This window comes from Microcaecilia unicolor, chromosome 1, assembly GCF_901765095.1.
Source record: "Microcaecilia unicolor chromosome 1, aMicUni1.1, whole genome shotgun sequence".
Taxonomy (NCBI): Eukaryota; Metazoa; Chordata; class Amphibia; order Gymnophiona; family Siphonopidae; genus Microcaecilia; species Microcaecilia unicolor.
Window position 1 is genome coordinate 623,812,715 of NC_044031.1, and position 19,341 is coordinate 623,832,055.

The 19,341-nt window shown below is 44.5% G+C and overlaps 1 protein-coding gene across 1 annotated transcript in view; it reads left to right on the forward strand.

The window, feature by feature from the left end:
* MTO1 (mitochondrial tRNA translation optimization 1) overlaps positions 1–19,341 on the forward strand; it is an 89,368-nt gene that overhangs the window by 18,840 nt on the left and 51,187 nt on the right. The window contains exons 3-5 of the mRNA XM_030220430.1: positions 2,702–2,819; positions 3,037–3,326; positions 13,725–13,837. Of these exons, the coding sequence (XP_030076290.1) occupies positions 2,702–2,819; positions 3,037–3,326; positions 13,725–13,837 (521 nt within the window). The remainder of the gene's footprint in view (positions 1–2,701; positions 2,820–3,036; positions 3,327–13,724; positions 13,838–19,341) is intronic.

Sequence of the window (19,341 nt, forward strand, 5' to 3'; positions counted from 1 at the left end):
TATCCTCCCATACCTTTGGTGGGGAAGACCTTACTGAAGCTCAAGCAAGACCACGGCACCATGATTCTGATAGCACCCTTTTGGCCCCGTCAGATCTGGTTCCCTGTACTTCTGGAGTTGTCCTCCGAAGAACCGTGGAGATTGGAGTGTTTTCCCACTCTCATTTCGCAGAACGACGGAGCGCTTCTGCACCCCAACCTTCTGTCTCTGGCTCTCACGGCCTGGATGTTGAGGGCGTAGACTTTGCTTCGTTGGGTCTGTCGGAGGGTGTCTCCCGCGTCTTGCTTGCCTCTAGAAAGGATTCCATTAAAAGAGTTACTTTTTCAAGTGGAGGAGGTTTGTCGTTTGGTGTGAGAGCAAGGCCCTAGAACCTCGTTCTTGTCCTGCACAGAACCTGCTTGAATACCTTCTGCACTTATCAGAGTCTGGCCTCAAGACCAACTCAGTAAGGAATCACCTTAGTGCGATTACTGCTTATCATCATCGTGTAGAGGGTAAAGCCATCTCTGGAGAGCCTTTAGTCGTCCGATTTATGAGAGGCTTGCTTTTGTCAAGGCCCCCTGTCAAGCCTCCTGCAGTGTCATGGGATCTCAACGTCGTCCTCACCCAGCTGATGAAACCTCCTTTTGAGCCACTGAATTCCTGCCATCTGAAGTACTTGACCTAGAAGGTCATTTTCTTGGTGACAGTTACTTCAGCTCGTAGAGTCAGTGAGCTTCAGGCCCTGGTAGCTCACGCTCCTTATACAAAATTTCATCATAATAGGGTAGTACTCCGCACTCACCCCAAGTTTCTGCCAAAGGTGGTGTCGGAGTTCCATCTTAACCAGTCAATTGTCTTGCCAACATTCTTTCCCAGACCGCATACCCGCCCTGCTGAACGTCAGTTGCACACATTGGACTGCAAGCGAGCTTTGGCCTTCTATCTGGAGCGGACACAGCCCCACAGACAGTCCGCCCAATTGTTTATTTCTTTCGACCCCAATAGGAAAGGGGTTGCTGTCGGGAAACGCACCATCTCCAATTGGCTAGCAGATTGCATTTCCTTCACTTACGCCCAGGCTGGGCTAACTCTTGAGGGTCATGTCACGGCTCATAGTGTTAGAGCCATGGCAGCATCGGTGGCCCACTTGAAGTCAGCCACTATTGAAGAGATTTGCAAAGCTGCGACGTGGTCATCTGTCCACACATTCACATCTCATTACTTCCTACAGCAGGATACCCGACGCGACAGTCGGTTCGGGCAGTCGGTGCTGCAGAATCTGTTTGGGGTTTGAATCCAACTCCACCCTCCAGGACCCGAATTTATTCTGCTCAGGCTGCACTCTCAGTTAGTTGTTCTTCGTAGGTCAATTTCTGTTATACCCTCGCCGTTGCGAGGTTCAATTGACCTGGGTTCTTGTTTTGAGTGAGCCTGAGAGCTAGGGATACCCCAGTCGTGAGAACAAGCAGCCTGCTTGTCCTCGGAGAAAGCGAATGCTACATACCTGTAGCAGGTGTTCTCCGAGGACAGCAGGCTGATTGTTCTCACCTACCCTCCCTCCTCCCCTTTGGAGTTGTGTTTTTACTCATTCCTTTGCTTGTCATTCAACTGAGCGGGAACGGTTGCGCACGGGCGGGAGGACGGCCACGCATGCGCGGTGGGTGTGCCCTGCGTGCGGGACCGCCCGCAAAGTTTTATTCCGGTTGGTGGGGGCTGCCGTGGACGTCAACCCAGTCGTGAGAACAATCAGCCTGCTGTCCTCGGAGAACACCTGCTACAGGTATGTATCATTCACTATATAGGTTGCAAGGAGCAAATCCTAAGAAATTTGTAAATGGCCTAAAACACAACTGCAAGATTGATCCATAGGAAGTCTTGTTATGAAAGAGCCATCCCATTATTACAAGAACTACACTGGCTCTCAATTAGAGCAAGAATAGTTTTTAAGGTATACATGCTGGTCTACAGGATTATTTTTGGTCTTGCTCCTGAATATATTGTAGGCCTAATTGACCTACCATTACTCAGTGCTGTTTTGGGAACGCAAAATTACCATGTCCTCCATTTTTCCAACTGCCAGGGTTTAATATACAAATCAGTGTACTTGTCAGGATTCACCTCCCTATATACAAAAAGCTGGAATTCTCTACCAAAACACATAAGAAATATGAACAACTGTCTCAATTTTTGTAAACACATAAAGCTTACAGTGAGACATCTTCTTAAAATAATTGGTCTCCTTTAGACCCATCAGCTGACTTTCCTCGTCTTCCTTTACCTGCAAGGGGTTAACCTTTTGAAATGGGTTTGGGGTCTTCGATGTCACCAGTTGTTTAGCCCAGTACCCTTCATTCTCATCAATAGTCTGTAGTATATAGGGCGAAACCTTCGAGTGTGCTCCTCCCCGGGTTTACTAATTTATCTTTCTTCCCTGAATAAAAATATGTTTGTAAATTCTTAGCTTCAAATCTGCTGTAGATGGATATCTGATAACTCAGCAGTTATAAGTAGGACAGGTAAAGAGAGCTGATTGCAAGACACTGGGCCAATATATGAGACTTTTTACAAAAGTCAGTGTGTCTTTCAGAACTGTCATGTTCTCTATCATTTGAAAGTGATTGGGAACTGGTAAGAGCAACATGTAGGGCTGTAGTTTGGTTATAATTTAGTTTGATTTTGTTCCATGTGGAGTGAATGAAGTGTGTACTTTTTTCCACAGAGAGAAATCCTGAGCACACCCAATCTTACGGTGCAGGAAGGATCTGTGGAAGATCTTCTCATAATGGAGCCAGATCAGCAGTATCCTGGAAAATGCAGAGTCACCGGAGTTGTTCTTGGTATGCTCTTTGGAATACTGTTAAAACTTGTACCTGAGTTTATTTCCTGCTTCTCATATTAATCAGTTATTATTAAAAAAAATGTAGTTATGGTTCTCGATGGAGAACTAGTGAGGAGCTGCAGAGTGAATGAATTTGTAGGTGAATAATAGAAGTTTAACTGTATCCCATACTCTCAAACTTCAGCCTTTATATATTGGTATCAATTTCTACATAGGGGATGGAAGCAAATTGCATGCTGGGAGTGTCGTTCTGACCAATGGCACATTTCTTCGGGGGATGGTTGGAATCGGACTGAAGTCAGTCCCAGCTGGACGCTTGGGAGATCAACCCTCTGTTGGACTTGCGCAGACCCTGGAAAATTTGGGGTTTGCTTTAGGCAGACTGAAAACTGGGACACCACCCCGAATTGCGAAAGATTCTGTGGATTTTAGTGTTCTGGAGAAGCACACTGCTGACATCCCACCTGTGCCATTCAGCTTTCTAACTGATTACGTCTGGATCCAGGTATAAATGAGTACTGATCGAATTGTTTTTTTCCTGGGAATGCCCAGCTTCTTTAAATTGTAAACTGCATAGAACTCATATGGGATCTTGTGGGATAGACATACTTATTGTATTGTATTGCGTTATAAATAACAGTCATATGAGGGGAAGGGAAAAAGGGGATTTTTTTAAATGTAGAGTGTGGAGGGAGGCTTATGATTCTCACAAAGCCCCAATGAGAATTGCTAAGACAATAACGTAGCCACCACAGTCCATTTTTGCAGTCCTCATATCCAGCGACCCCTACTGCTACTACGGGTAGAGAAAAGGCTCTACGAAGCTCTGCTGGGGTCGCATGTGCCTGCGTTGTCACACTGATGCGCATGTGCGTGTGTGCGTTCTTCATTGTGACCACACAGTCACATGTGATCCAGTGGAGCTTTGCGAGGCCTTTTCTCTACCTGCAGTAGCAGCAAAACCCCCAGATGGTGCACCTCTGTGCCAGCTCGGCCCCGAACGGTCGCATTCATCAGATGAGCAAACATTGATTTTTCTGTTTTGGAGAGTATGAAGTATTAAGCATGAAGATTTGAAAATGCAGTCATCAGCAAACATAAATGTGCTCCTGGGAGCACCTCCTATGAACATGATTAGAAGTTTTTATATTGTGATGGCCAACTTTCAGACAACATTTTACCCACATAATTCACTTTGAAAACAGTGAAGGACTGATTGACTTTCACCTCAGTCTGCTCTGCTGTACTAACCTCTAGTAGTTTTCTGTTACTGAGCACTCTGAGGAAACCCAGTGTAAATATGAGCTTACATTTGTAAGACTCCCCTCCTGGTATATTCTTTTCCTTTTATATCTAAAGGACTATTAAGGATAAAACTAATTTTTCCTTTAGGCTCATGTGAGATGGGCAGGATTGATATTAACAGAGTCCCATTTATGGTTTTTGTAACTGTTAACAAGCTAAAATAAAGTGATTTAAAAATATATCCTTGTAGCATCAGAATTAGTATTTAAAATTACATTTGTAAACCTAAAACCTCTTGGTGACCCCTGGAGCTTTCTTGAGTCCACTTTTCATCCCTTTACATGGAAATTGTTTGTATTTCATATAGTGTTATATGAAAATGTTACTCCTGCCCTGGAACAAGTGTATCTTTCTGCAGAAGTTTTCAGGCGTCAACTTCATAAAACACTTAGGCATATATGTTTTGTTTTTTAAAGAGAGGCTCTTCCAAAAAACCAAGGGAGACACCAGTACAAAAAGGTGATCTTTATTGGAACAGCACAAACGACTTGACACAGCTGCTGTGTTTCGTCATCAAAACGCCTTCTTCAGGACAGATATTTCACACGTGTCCAAATACTTTGGATCTACTTTATCCTTTTGAAGTTATGTGTGATGTTGGAAACATTGCTTACCTCTGTATAACAAACATCACAAGACTCCTGAAGCAGGGGTTTTGACACCAAAACACAGCAGCTGTGTCGAGTCGTTTGAGTTCCAATAAAGATCACCTTTTTATACTGGTGTCTCCCTTGGTTTTTTGGAAGAGCCTCTCTACCCTACTCCCTGAACTCTCTCTCACTGACATACATAGGGACTGATTGTTCCTCCGTTTTGGGTGGTTGTGTTTTTTAACATACCACACCAGAGAGATCCAGAAGATCTGGGAGCAATTGCATCAATACCTTGATATGCTCAACAAATGCAGCCTTGCTTATTTTCATCTTCTCAAACATCCTCAGTTCTGGGAAGAAATATACATTTGGGCTATCATATATTAGGTAGGTCAGTAGGTGCATTTACTGCCTCTCTCATTTATAATTGTAGACCTAATCCTCTTCCAGACCAGTCCAGAACAAATTCAGCATTCAGTCCTTAAAAGTTTCCAACCACATTTGCTGCACATCATAACCCTAGAGCTTGTTAATTTCCTGCTTTACCCCTTCCTGTCTTTCAGCATCTGTTACATAGGTGTCTGCTGTGCAAACTTATTGTTTTGTATTTTTTTCTACTGACAATGCTTCTGTATCTCCTGTATCACAAGACTGGCCAGGCCCTTCTCTACCAGGGGCACAGGGTCATGTCAGCCACTTCAAAAGGGTCCCATATTACCAGGGACCAGACCAGTCCAGAACAAATGGGTTATGTCCAACAGATGAGAGCCCCTATCCTATATAGGTCACAATGCAGCTTCAATCAGTATTTTCTTGTCTCCAACAGATGTTAGATGGGCATAGCAGTGCAATGTGTTCTGGCGCTGGTTGGAAGTGACATTGGGCCCGGCTGCTGTGCTGGTTCCTCAGTTGTTAGGAAGGTGGGAGGTAACCTAGGTCCTCTGCTTGGTCCCTTGGATGAATACTTGGAGGTGTCCAGGTCACTTCCTTCCCTCTCTCTCTTGATTTCTGATGCGCTTGGCTGCTGATGACACTGGGATGCGGCAGGGGGTCCTTGGAGACTTGAGGCTGTTAAGGTGCCAATGTGCAGGAAGAGAACAGCAGGTCAATATTTGCAGCCCTGAGTTGAGAGAGAGAGAGGCACACAGGTGGTGGGTTGGCATCGGCAGGATCTGCACTGCAAGCAACTTGAGTCATTAGTCCTGTCTGTGGTTGCAGTGGCATGGTATAGGAGCCTTAGTGAGTACATCAAATGTTGGTCTCACTGCAGTGACCTTCGAGGGAGTTGAGGGCAGCAGGCCATGCCTACACATGTGGACTTTTTGGAGAGAAAGAGGGGCTGAGCCTGAGGTGAGCAGCACTGTTTTAGCTTCTTGGGGAGCCAGTTCTCAGAGCAGTGTGGGAATTCCTGCCATTTTGCAGGGTGAAAGGTTGGGTGCCCTCCTGTATTCCCCTAGAACAAGCTCCAGATGGGGCAAAAGATGGGGTTGAAATTGCAGGAGCCAGGATTTTCCCCTCTGCTTGGGGGGGGGTGGAGGGGAAGCCCAAAATTTGTACTGCGTATCCGTCATGTTTTTTTTATTGCTGTGGCAGTCTCTGGGGTTCTATATGCTGTTCTCATTGAGGGGATGGAGTCTATCCACTGGGAATCCCAGACCCAGGATGCGACCACAGCTGAAACTGTCAGGGAACTGGGAGGCTCTCACTGCTGGTTTGCAGCCATATTAACATAGTAGATGACGGCAGTTAACTACCTGAATGGTCCATCCAGTTTGCCTAACAAGATAAACTCTTAGCATAAGGTGGTATGTGGTACTACATATGTATACTTGATGTTGATTTGCCTTTGCCATTTTCAGGGCACAGACCGTAGAAGTCTGCCCAGCACTGGTTTTGCCTCCCAATTATTGGTGTTACCATATAATCACCGCTAAGCTTGTTTGGCTCCATGCCTTCTATACAGGATTTCTTGTTGTTTATCCCATATATTTTTGAATTCCATAACCGTTTGCAACTCCACCACCTCCCGCAGGAGGGTAATCCAGTATCTACCACCCTCTCCATGAAGAAGTACTTCCTGTTATTATTTTTGAGTTAGTCCCCACTGCAATCTCAATTTGTCTTCTAGTTCTACCACCTTCTCGTCTCTAGAAAAGGTTTGTTTGTAAATTAATACCTTTCAAATATTTGAATGTCTATATCATATCTCCCTGTCTCTCCTTTCCTCCAGGGTTTACATGTTAAGGTCCTCATGTTTCTCCTCATACGTCTTGCAAGCGGGCCTCATACCATTTTGGTTGCTTTTTCTCTGAACTGCTTAATAGCCTTTTTACATCCTTAGCAAGATAAGGCCTCTAAATCTGAACACAACACTCCAAGTGATGCTTCACCAATGACTTGTACAGGGGTATTAACACCTCCTTTCTTCTGCTGGTTATATCCCTCTCTATGCAGTGTAGCATCCTTCTGGCTGTGGCCACTGCCATTTCGCATTCATCATCCTAAGGTCCCTCTCCTGAGCTGTGCTTGTCAATCTCTCCTGTCTGGTACATCTCCTTTGGTTAGCCCTTCAGGTCTTTGTGCGTTTCCCAGGAACGGCCTGGAGGATGGAGAGATTCCTATGCGAGACGGGAATGACCCATCAGTGGACCAGCTTTTCAAAAGAGGAGTTACCTACCACTGTTGACCAAGCTTTGGGTGCTTTTAGCATTGTGGAGGACCCAGCAGTAGGGAATCCAGTTCTAGAGGGTTGGAAAAGCCCTCCAGATTCTTTCTAGTTTATCAAGTGATGCAAGTCCTGATTTGGCAGAGTGGATTGCTCCAGTGGCTGGTTTCAGAGATGGCAGAGCTAATGGTAGTTAAGTAGTTTATAAAACTTGATATATCACATTTCTCTTAGAATCAAAGTGGTTTACAATAAATAAAAATTGAACGTCATAAAATGATAATAAAACTCACACATCCAGACCAGTCATACACTCATTCATTATCTTAATGGGGCAAAACACCCCAGATTAATTTTAAGCTTTCAGAAATGCTTTTTGGAAAATAAAAGCCTTTAGCTTCCCTTTGAATTGTTTCAAAGAAACCTCCATACATAACTCCACCGGCAAGCACTTCCACAACACTGGAGTCTGCTAAAAGAAAGCCCTTTCTCTAGTAGTCATCTACCATGTGCAAGAATTATTGGGAACTATAAACAAGTGTAGGGCAGCAGACCTGTATATAAGACCCTGGATGGGGTTTATAAGACTGTATACAAATAGAAGACTGCTCAGGAAATTTCACAGCAGCAAGCTAAGTAACCCTTAAGACTTTTATTTGAATTTGGCAAAAAGCCACACGGGGGAGGGCCACTTAACAGAGGTTTTTGAGCCTGTGATGAACGGGCAGTGCTCCCTAAAGTTGAATAACACAAGGATTATTTGCTCGGTATGAGGCTTTTCCTCTATACAAGAAGTATATCACATAAGATACTACATTGGAAATAGGGGTCACTTGTATTTGAGTGGTTAATCATTAACTAATGGACTGCCTATAAGCTCTGTTTGAGTATTGGTATACCTTTATACCTTTCAGGAAATCTAGACTGCCCCAATTTGACTGCCCCTATTTGACTGACTACATTTGTCCTTTAGATTGTAAGCTCCTTGAGCAGGGACTGTCCTTCTATGTTAAATTGTACAGTGCTGCGTAACCCTAATAGCGCTTTAGAAATGTCAAGTAGTAGTAGTAGTAGTTTGGGCAGAACCGTCAAACCAGCCCCAGACATAGACAGTGGCAACCCATTCCCAGCCAGAACTCCATTACCCACCCTTACCAACAAGTTCCCCAGCTCCCCCACAAAGCACTTATAAAACCTTGCCATAAACCCGTTCAACCCTGGAGCCTTACCATTTAGAGCCTTCTTATAACCCCTGTACCTCCCCAAATCTAATGGGCTCTCCCAGCTGCATACTCTCTGACTCATTAAGGCTTTTCAACGGAATACGATCCAAATAGTGAGCTATTGCTGCAGCCGACTCTCGGTCTGAGGCACTGTATAAATCCTGAAAATATTTCAGAAAGTATTTTACAATTTCAGAGTTGGCATACTGCCAGCTGCCCCTGCTGTCCCTCATCGTTGGAATAAGCGACCTCACTCTCTGAGCCCGAAGATAGCGAGCCAGCATAGCACTTGATTTATTGGCAAATTCAAAATATTGCTGCTTAAGCTTAGTTCTCATAAAATCTACTTCCACCATCTGAAGTTGCGCCAGTTCCCCTCTCACTTTTTTCAGTTCCTCCCAGATCTGCAATGTAGGATTCCGCTTATGTTGGTTTTCTAAGCGTAATAACCTTGTGCGCAAGCTGAGCGAAAGTTGCCCTCTTTCCCTTTTCTTTCGTGCCCCACACTTGATCAAGGTCCCTCTCACCACTGCTTTCAAAGAGTCCAATAGTACATCATCATTTACTTCTCCATTGTCATTAAATTGACAAAATTCCTGTACAGTTAGCCTAATCCCTTCCTGCACCCTCTCCTCCCCCAGCAGTGATTCATTAATTCTCCAAAAACCCCGCCCCCTAAAATGACCTATTCTGCTAAGCTTAATCCACACTGGAGCATGATCTGAGATTTGTTTTTCCAATATTAGCTTCCTTCACCATGTGCCATCCATTAAGGTGAACCCATAATCCATCTATACAAGTATAGGTTTGAGTAGCATGTGAGTAAAAAGTGTAATTACGTTGCATTCCATGTAGCAATCTTCAGCAGTCTACCACCTCTAAAGCCTGCAAAAAATGCAATAGTGCTGTACGACTGGGACCACTGTACTGCCCACCCCCAGTTGAACGATCTAGGTGTGCATCAGGGGCAACATTGAAATCGCCACCCACCACCACCTGTCCCCTAACAAATCCTTGAATCTCCCCTAACAGAGTTTGAAAAAATTTTTTCTGACCCACATTCGGGGCATAGAAATTAATCAGTGCAATGTTCCTCGCAGGGCTATACATCTTCCACTCGAGTCCCGAAACTCCTGCTGTATGGTGAACCCCCAACTTTGCCTAAGTAGGATAGCAACTCCCCCAGTCCATTTAACTCCTGTCCCCTGATGGACCACCACCTCCCTAAAGGGCGTACGATGTAGCATATGGACATCCCACGGTCTCAAATTTGTTTTTTGCAAGAATATCACTTCCCACTGCAATCTGCTCAAAGCCTTAAGAACCAAACTGCGTTTCCCCTGGTTATTAATCCCATTTACATTCCAAGTCCCCACCATTAGTGAATCCCCCTTACTCACCCCTGCTCTCCCACCATCTGTCCTAGATTGCTCCCAAAAGTACTTCCCTTATTAGCCCCTTTTTGTTGACATTGTCCTCCCTTTCTGCCCCCTTTCTCAAACCCCACCCCTTCTCCTCCCATCTGCTGATCTCTTCCCTGATCAGCCATCCCAAGAGGAATAAACTCACTCTCCTGGATGCTTGGACCCCCCCCCCAATCATATACCCCGCCATTACTCCCTCTCCACACACATCCTCCCCACCCTCAATCCATGCACTCAACCAAACATCACATCACCACTACCAGATCCTTATATAGAATTCCAATATTGTCCTAAAGTGATTAACATAGCTTCAACTCTCTCCCATAATATCGAAACATTTTCTGCCCTCCAAAACTCACCCCGCAGTCCCCCACCCCGACCCCCCAAACAACAACAAATCCATACACAAAAAAAACACACACACACACACGGGGTGAGGGGGAGGGAAAAATGGAGGGAGGCAAAGAGCAGCAACCTCTTGAAAACATCTTGTCCACACAGTATCCTCAATGTTCAGTAAGACCGTCAAATAATCCTTGATAAAGGAAACTCCTCAAGAGACATGTTTATATGATTTCTTCCCTTGGCCCACAACATGCTGCCATGCCGAATCCTCTCTGGGTTCCACAGATGACACCACGTGCTTTGTCTTCTCTGGGATCCCAGTACACCCCAAAGTCCGTAGTGCTGTCCATGCTTCATCTGGGGTCTTCACTTTAGACGATTTCCCTTCCACAGTGAGCCACACTGCAAACGGGAACAGCCACCTATACAGAATCCCCTGAGACCTCATGAACTCGGTGACCTCTGGAAAAGATCTGCATTTTTGAAGAGTAGACCATGCCAAGTCCTGGTACACCCCAATCTTACAATTTTTCCAGAGAATTTCCTTCTGTTGCCTTGCTTTAGCTAGGATCCGCTCCTTAGTGGGATAGTTTGCAAAGCATACCACAATGTCCCTCGGGGTAGAATCTCGTTGGGGGCCCATAGCCCAATGCGCTGTCTGAATATGGAGCTCCACTTGTTCTTCTCCAGCTGGATTTAACAAATAAGAGCAAAACTCTTGAATTATTGTTCCACAGTTACTGAAAATATCCGTTTCAGGAATTCCTTTAAATCTCAGATTATATCGTCGAGACCTGTTTTCCAGATCTTCCAACTGCTCTTTCAGCTGCTGTATTTCCATAGTATCTGTGGACACAGTTTTGTGAAGCTTTCCTATATCGTTTTTAAGAGTCCCGAGCCAATTCTCCACCTCACTGGAGTGCCCAGTTCTCCAATTTCAGCTTTTAATATCTTTCAAAGTGTTTTGTACATCCTTACGGACCCCCGCCAAGTCAGCTTTCAAATCCTGGAACCAGCCCACCACATCTGACTTAGTTATTTCTCCAGCGTCCCCTGAGCCTTCATTACAGTGTTCCTCCTCCGAGTCAGAGGGAATCGACGCCATCTTTTTTACATTCGATCCTGGCCCCGCTGGATCCGGCTTCTGTTCTTGCTTTGTTCCGCCAGATATTGAAACCTTTCCAAGCTCTTTTCGGTGACATGACTCTGGAACCTCTCCCCCAACAGTTACGACTCTGATAAGCTTAGCAATGTCTCGGGAATTGCTTTAATTTTCGATAGCCCCTGCGGAGCCGCGCGACTATGCTTCCATCCCGGACAGTGACGTCACTTCTCTCCCGTATTGACTGTTTTATTTGCATCTTTGCTTTCCTGACTACTCTACCAGCTTCTTTTAGGAGGTCTTTTACTAAGCCGCAGTAGCGTTTTTAGCTCGCGATAGAAATCAGCTGGCGGTTAAACACTGAGACACCCATAGAGAGTATAATGGGCATCTTGGCATTTCTGCCAGCTGATTTCTGCCATGAGCTAAAAAATGCTACCGCAGCTTAGTAAAAGACCACCTTGAGCTTTTCCAGATATTGTCACCTGTCTTCCTCTTTCTGTGATTTCTTGTAGTTTATAAAGGCTAACCTCTTTTTCTTTATCTTCCTCTGTACCTTTGGCTAGACACTGCCTATTCACTTTTTTGCAGAGCCCTAAAAACGTATTTTTTCCAAAGTGCTTTTGAGACTTGAGTACAGTTCGTTCCTGTGATGGGGAATTGCTTTTAGGTTTGAGTGGCGACTTATTGCTGTATTTATTTGATTAGTTAGGAATGTAGTAAGAATATTATATTGAGTGTAATTGCTCTGTATGATTGTTCTTTCCTGTTTTTAACATGGAGTTCCTTTTCTGTTTTCATAAAGATTTTTAATGAGTATGAACTGCCTCAATTTGCATGCAAGCAGGTGGTATATGAAATCAGTAAGCGATAAATGATACTACTTATGAGAACCAAAGCAGCCTCCTTTTCCTTTTACCTTTATTTACTTTCCTTACAAAAAGGTTTGTTGCCCTTAGCTCCTTTCAGTTTTGCTCACTGCTTTCCAACTTTTTGCAGATGTTCCCATCCAGACAGCAACTCATTGAGGCAATCCTCATCTGAATAAAGTTTTTTTTTTTTTTTGAAGTCTAGAACCTTCACTTTTGAATGAATCCTCTCTGTACCTATCTTAATATTAAATCACACCATTTGGTGATCAGTGGACGCCAGATGATCACCTACTATAACATCAGACATACTCTCCCCATTAGTAAACATTTATAACATACTAAATCTAGTATGGCCCCATTCTGCGTAGGTTCCCTTACAAACTGGTCTATCACCAAAATTAATTTGTAACTTATCCACACTCTCATCACCTTAGGTTATTGCAGATTGCTCCGCAAAGGAGTCCTACTAAACTATCTCTCCTCCCCTTTAATCTGTTCAAAATTCTTCTGCATAACTTATCTTCCACCAGTGTTGCTACACTTATGTCACCCCTCTCCTTAAGTCACTTTATTGGCCCCCTATTCGTTTCCATATACATTTCAAACTCCTGTTACTGACTCACAAGTGTGTTCATTCTGCTGCTTCTCAGCATATCTCCTCTCTTATCTCTCTCCGCACCCCTCCCTGGGAACTCAGTGAGTCACCCTTCTCTATACCATTCTCCTCCACCGCCAGCTTTAGAATCCATTCCGCTACACTATACACCTGAAATAGACTTCTTGTCTCTTTCCCTATTCAAATCCAGACTAAAAGCCCACCTTTTGAGGCTTCTTTTAACCTTTAACCCCATATTCCCCTGTTCAGTACTCTTGTTGTTTTAATCATTCCATTAATAAATGAAACTCTAATCTCTTGTTTGTCCTGTTTGTCTTGAATAGATTGTAAGCTCTGTTGAGCAGGGAGGTCCTTTTATGTGTGTGTGTCTAGTAGCACTATAGAGATCAGTACTGCAGAAACTGAAACCTTCAAGGAGAAGCCAAAGTGTCAGAACAAGAAGATGCAGAGAGAGAGAGAAAAAAGATTGTGAATGTAGGCAAGCTAATTTGAAACACAGCATATATTCCACAGGCCTAAGAGAGAGAGAGAAAGAAAGAAGGAAAGGGATAGGAGTTTATATTAATCGGTAGAAGTCTTTTGTGGCCTTCAGAATGCTGGGCTATTATTTTCTTAGTAATTGCTTTCCAACAATTCTGTAGTTTATCTCAGACTCTGAGTTAAAGCTTTGTCCTGAGATGAGTCTGTCTTGATGGTAGAAAACTGAAGATTTATGCTGCGGAAAGGTATTTAGTGCCAGTAACTCTCTTGCTTTTCAGCCAGAAGAACAGTTGCCATGCCATCTGACCTACACATCTCCGAAAGTTGAACAAATAGTCAGAGAAAATCTTCATCTCAACAATCACGTAAGAGAAACAACCCGGGGGCCCCGGTGAGTAATGAGTAAATAATTTTGGAAAAAGGGCTGCTCATATGATGGGGAGGAAACTGGGTGAGGCACTTAGATGTCCCCAGCAGGAAATGCATAAAGAGCTCTTGGTGGGGGTGGGGGGATGTTAATCCTCAGACATTGTAAACAAGGCTCCTACTGGCTAAGTCCGTGAAGCCTCCTCACCACCAGCACCGAGCTCTCTGTTTTCCTCTTTATGTGTTTCTTCTTCTTTCTTGGGCCTGTTTTTGGGATTTGCAACCCAGCCCCCTTTTCTTCAACAGCTCCTCGGCTGTTTTAAACCCAGTCCAATTACAGCCAGGCTTCTCTCAGCACAGTTCAATGGAGCTAGGCTGTTTCAAACACAGTCCAAGTACAGCCAGGCTTCTCTCAGCACAGCTCAATAAAGTCAGGCTGTTTCTAACACAGTCCAATTACAGCCAGGCTTCTCTCAGCACAGTTCAATGGAGCTAGGCTGTTTCAAACACAGTCCAAGTACAGCCGGGCTTCTCTCAGCACAGCTCCATAAAGTCAGGCTGTTTCTAACACAGTCCAATTACAGCCAGGCTTCTCTCAGCACAGTTCAATGGAGCTAGGCTGTTTCAAACACAGTCCAAGTACAGCCAGGCTTCTCTCAGCACAGCTCAATAAAGTCAGGCTGTTTCTAACACAGTCCAATTACAGCCAGGCTTCTCTCAGCACAGTTCAATGGAGCTAGGCTGTTTCAAACACAGTCCAAGTACAGCCGGGCTTCTCTCAGCACAGCTCCATAAAGTCAGGCTGTTTCTAACACAGTCCAATTACAGCCAGGCTTCTCTCAGCACAGTTCAATGGAGCTAGGCTGTTTCAAACACAGTCCAAGTACAGCCAGGCTTCTCTCAGCACAGCTCCATAAAGTCAGGCTGTTTCTAACACAGTCCAATTACAGCCAGGCTTCTCTCAGCACAGTTCAATGGAGCTAGGCTGTTTCAAACAAAGTCCAAGTACAGCCAGGCTTCTCTCAGCACAGCTCAATAAAGTCAGGCTGTTTCTAACACAGTCCAATTACAGCCAGGCTTCTCTCAGCACAGTTCAATAGAGCTAGGCTTTGCGCGGGCTCAAAGCCTTGGGTCCCACCCTCTGGGTCAGTCTCTATTCTCCTGACCTCCTCCCGCATTGACCCAGGCCTCTCCCCTATACCTCCAGTGCTGGCTGAGCCATAGCCAAGAGCTCCATGGGTTCGTCTAAGACCAGCTCAGCCTCCTCTTGCTCCATCGCCTCTGGTTCCATCTCTCCTCCTCCTTCAGTAGCCCAGTCCATTTTCTCCTCCCCCCACCCCTTTTCCAGCTGATTACACTTTTCTTCATTAACTCTGCTAGGCTGCTTTTCCTTCTCCTGCCACCGGTTCCACCACCTCCTCCACCAGGTGGGAGAATCAGCTTTTCCTTTTCCCTGGCGGCCCTCTTCTGGAGCTCCTTGGTTCTGCACCCTACTTCCCCTCCCCCGGAGCTCTCCTGTGGCCTTCTGGGAGTTGTAGTTTCCCATCTTTATGTCCCTTTTGGGCAAAACCTGAGCATCCCTAGGGTCTTCCCTCTTACCCTCCGGCTCTCTTTTCTCCGGTGGGTAGCTGGGGTCCCTCTTCCTTTCGGCATATTCCTTACAACATATATATAAATAGAGATATGTGAATATGTGTGCTTGTATGAACACACAGGCTTTCAAGTGTGTAACAATTATTGGGAACACACAATCAAGGAAAGTCATAGAAAATGAGAATGTGAAGATTTTGAGACTTGAAAAGTTAGACTATATAATTTGGAATATAATACATGAGATATAATAATAATAATATTAATAATAAAAGAAATATTTAGTGTAAGAGGTGTGAAATACAGTTGAGTTGTTGAAGAAAGGAAACCTTTTATCCAGAATAAGAAAAGAGGGGGGGGGGGGGGGGGAACCTATTACAACTTTTAGAAATAACTTAGCAAATCTTATATACTGTATCCAACCAGTAGCTCAGAACGGTTTACAATATTGATATCAACCTGAAAACAATAACATAATGATGAAAAATAACAATATAAAATAAGAGCTTACTAAACAAAATAACTCTATGAAAATTCTAAAATAATAGTGTAACAATCAGAAATTATAATCATAACCCAATTCAGACAATAACAAGTGAACAAAAGCATATGAGCAAATTGGTATAGACCAAGTAAAAAAATGTTTCCTGAATAGTATTTTTCGAAATCTTTAGTATTATACTCATTTCAGTTCAAATGGCAGTGAGTTCCAAAATGGAACTGCTGCAAAATTAAAAAAGTGTTTTATGTGAGGAATAAAGTCTGATAGTAGAAGGCAAAGAAATAGCTTATTGATAGGAGACAGTCATCTCACTTCATCTCACGTCCTCTGTCTTCCCTTCCCTCCATCCATGTCCAGCATTTCAACTCTCCCCTCTCTTCCATCCATGTCCCGAATTTCTCCTCTCCCCTAAATCCATGTGCATCTACTTCCTCTGTCTTCCCTCCCCTCCATCCATCCATCCATGTCCAGCATTTCTCCTCTCCCCCTCCCTTCTATCCATGTGCATCTACTTCCTCTGTCTTCCTTCCCCTCCATCCATGTTCAGCATTTTCCCTCTCTCCTTTCCCCTCCATTCGTGTGCATCTCCTTCCTCTGTCTTTCCTTCCCTCCATACAAAAAGAGAAGTCCAAATTTCCCGTGAAGACAAAACAAAACACAAAAAAAGGCGGAAGACAACCCAAAACATTTCTCCTCTCTCCCCTCCCCTCCATCCATGTATATCTCCTTCCTGTCTTCCCTCATCTCCATCCATGTCAAGCATTTCTCCTGCCCTCCCCTCCATCCCCTTGTCCAGCAATTCTCCTTTGCCCTCCCCTCCTATCCATGTCCAGCGATTCTCCTTTGCCCCCTGTCCTCCCCTCTCATCCACATCCAGTGATTCTCCTCTGTCCCCTGCCCTTTCCTCCCATCCATGTCCAGCGATTCTCTTCTGCCCTCCCCTCCATGTCCAGTGACTCGCCCCAGCCCCACCTGTGCCCTCAGTTTTCCACAGCCCTCCTTTCCTTCCAGGCGTCCTGCGTTTAAAAAGTCACAGTAGCGGCAGCGAAAAAACAGGCTCGCCTCTAGCCTTTAAGCCTTCCCTTCTCTCTCAGCATGTATTGTGCTGCCTTCCTCTGATGCAATTTCCTGTTTCCGTTTTCCGCGAAGGTGGCACAGTGCACGCTGAGAGAGAAGGAAAGGCTTACAGGCTAGAGGTGAACCTGCTTTTTCGCTGCCACTGCTGCGACTTTTTAAACGCAGGGCGGCTGGAATGAAAGCTGAGGATCGAATGGCAGGGAGTGGAAAGAAGCGCCGCGGGGCCCCTGGAGGTGCGAGGACCTGTACGACCACTCCTGTCGCCCATGCCTAAGACTGGCCCTGTCTCCACTTCTCCACCATTTCCCACCTCGTTCCAACCTCGTTGATAGGAAGTTCTTGTGGGAATTAACATGTATACTAATTCTGCATTAACCACATCATTGCTTAGTAAATAAGCCTCTTTCTGTCAGACATTGTCTTAGAGCAAAACCTTAGCTGACCCAGAAACATCTTGAAACAGTTGTTTGCCTTATACACTTAGGATTTCTTATTGTTCTTTAATTTTAAAATATTTGATGCTTAACATCTTCTCTGAGTTTGAGATGTGACTGATACGTACAGCTGTACGAAATAGCATATTTTACTATTCGGCTGAATACGAATAATGAGCATTGAGCTTTAACATAACAAATAATAAAAGAAGCTATGTGAAATCAGAGATCAATTGTTTTCTTTCAGTAGGATTTAGCAGAGTAGAGCCCCTGATAATGCGTGTTCAAATTTAAATCACTATTCGGCCGAATATGAATAATATATTTGGGGCCAATTTGAATTGAATATGAATATTTGGTAGAGCCCTACTGATACATAGTAACATAGTAGATGACGGCAGAAAAAGACCTGTACGGTCCATCCAGTCTGCCCAAGAAATGTGCCATTGTAGCAGTGTTTTGAACTTGGAGTGGAAGAGTAAAGCAGTGGACTAAAGACCAGGGAAGCCAGGGTTCAAATTCCACTGTGCCTCCTTGTGACTTTGGGCAAAACATTTAACTCTCTATTGGTTCAGGTACAAACTTAGGGCCCCCTTTACAAAGGCTCACTAGTGTTTTTAGCTGAGATGCCCATAGTGCTTAAAAACACTAACACGCCTTTGTAAAAGATCCTCTCAGATTGTGAGCTGTCTGTCGACAGGAAAATGCACCATTCTTCAAAGACAAGCAGACCAGTTGTGTTCTCACAGTTGGGTGACATCATCTGATGGAGCCCTGCGCAGACTAGCAAGATTATTATAGAACTTTCTAGCAGCTTCTCACCGCATGTACTGGTGTCTTCCCACTCGATGTGCAGGCGTGGGTACCTCAGTCTTCGTTTTTCTGTGGAGCAGGGGAGGATGTGTCATCGTTCTCTCTCTGTACAAAATTTTCTGTACTCTATAGTGCCTTGTTTTATTTTTCCTTACTCCTAATTTTATTCAGTTTTTTTATTTTTTTGTAGTGTTTTTATCTCTTAGTTTCCTTTCTTTTTTATGAGTTGCTAGGCCAGAGCACGATAGCACCAGTGCATTTTTTCTAGCAAAAATGGTGCCAGTACTCAAATGCTAGGTCACCCTTCAGGGGTGGGGTGATAGCTGAGGGACCCACCCCACAACAGCTAGGTCCCCTGCAACCAGTCACAGAATATGATAAGGCAGAATTGTTGTGTAGAGCCTGAGCTCTTTCATTAAAACTTGGGGACCATGGGTCAATTTTAGCAGACAATGGAAAAGGTGCTGGTACTCAGCACCCCCAAGTACCCTTTCAAAAAAAAGCCCTGGATAGCACTGATCTCAGTTTGAATGCTGCTCCTTTTTATTGTTCACAATTGAGGAATTTAATTTGGCTGTGATTCTTTTCTCAGTGTCCAAGAAGACTCCCAGTGACTTCAAAAGGTGCACCCAGTGTAATTGATTTCTATGGCAGACACACAATTGGTGCATCAGGTGCCTTGGCCCTGACCATGAGCCTGACTCTTATTTCTTAGCCTCTGCCACAGATGAATCCAGGAACTGGTGGGTTGTGTCCATCTACTAGCAGGTGGAGATACAGATAACGAATTGAAGGCAGTGATACCAGATGGCCAGCTCCTCCTTCATTCAGTATATCTCTATCTCCAGCCTCCAGCATGTGGTAGACGGCTCTTCAGCAGCTCCTGGATTCTTCTCGGGGCTTCTCCTGGGCCTGGTGGGCCAATTGAGTGTGGAGGTGTCTGGCTTGTGGTGCCGACTTTAGGGGCATACTCAGCATCTGGGTCCCTCCTTCACCCTGTCCCCTTGCCTCCTGGTCTTCTTTAGCTCTAGCCTTCCTCACCTTAAAAAAAAAAGGGAGAGTACAATTTTTAGAGCTCTTATGCCTTTTCTGTCTGTTTTTTTTTTTTTTTAA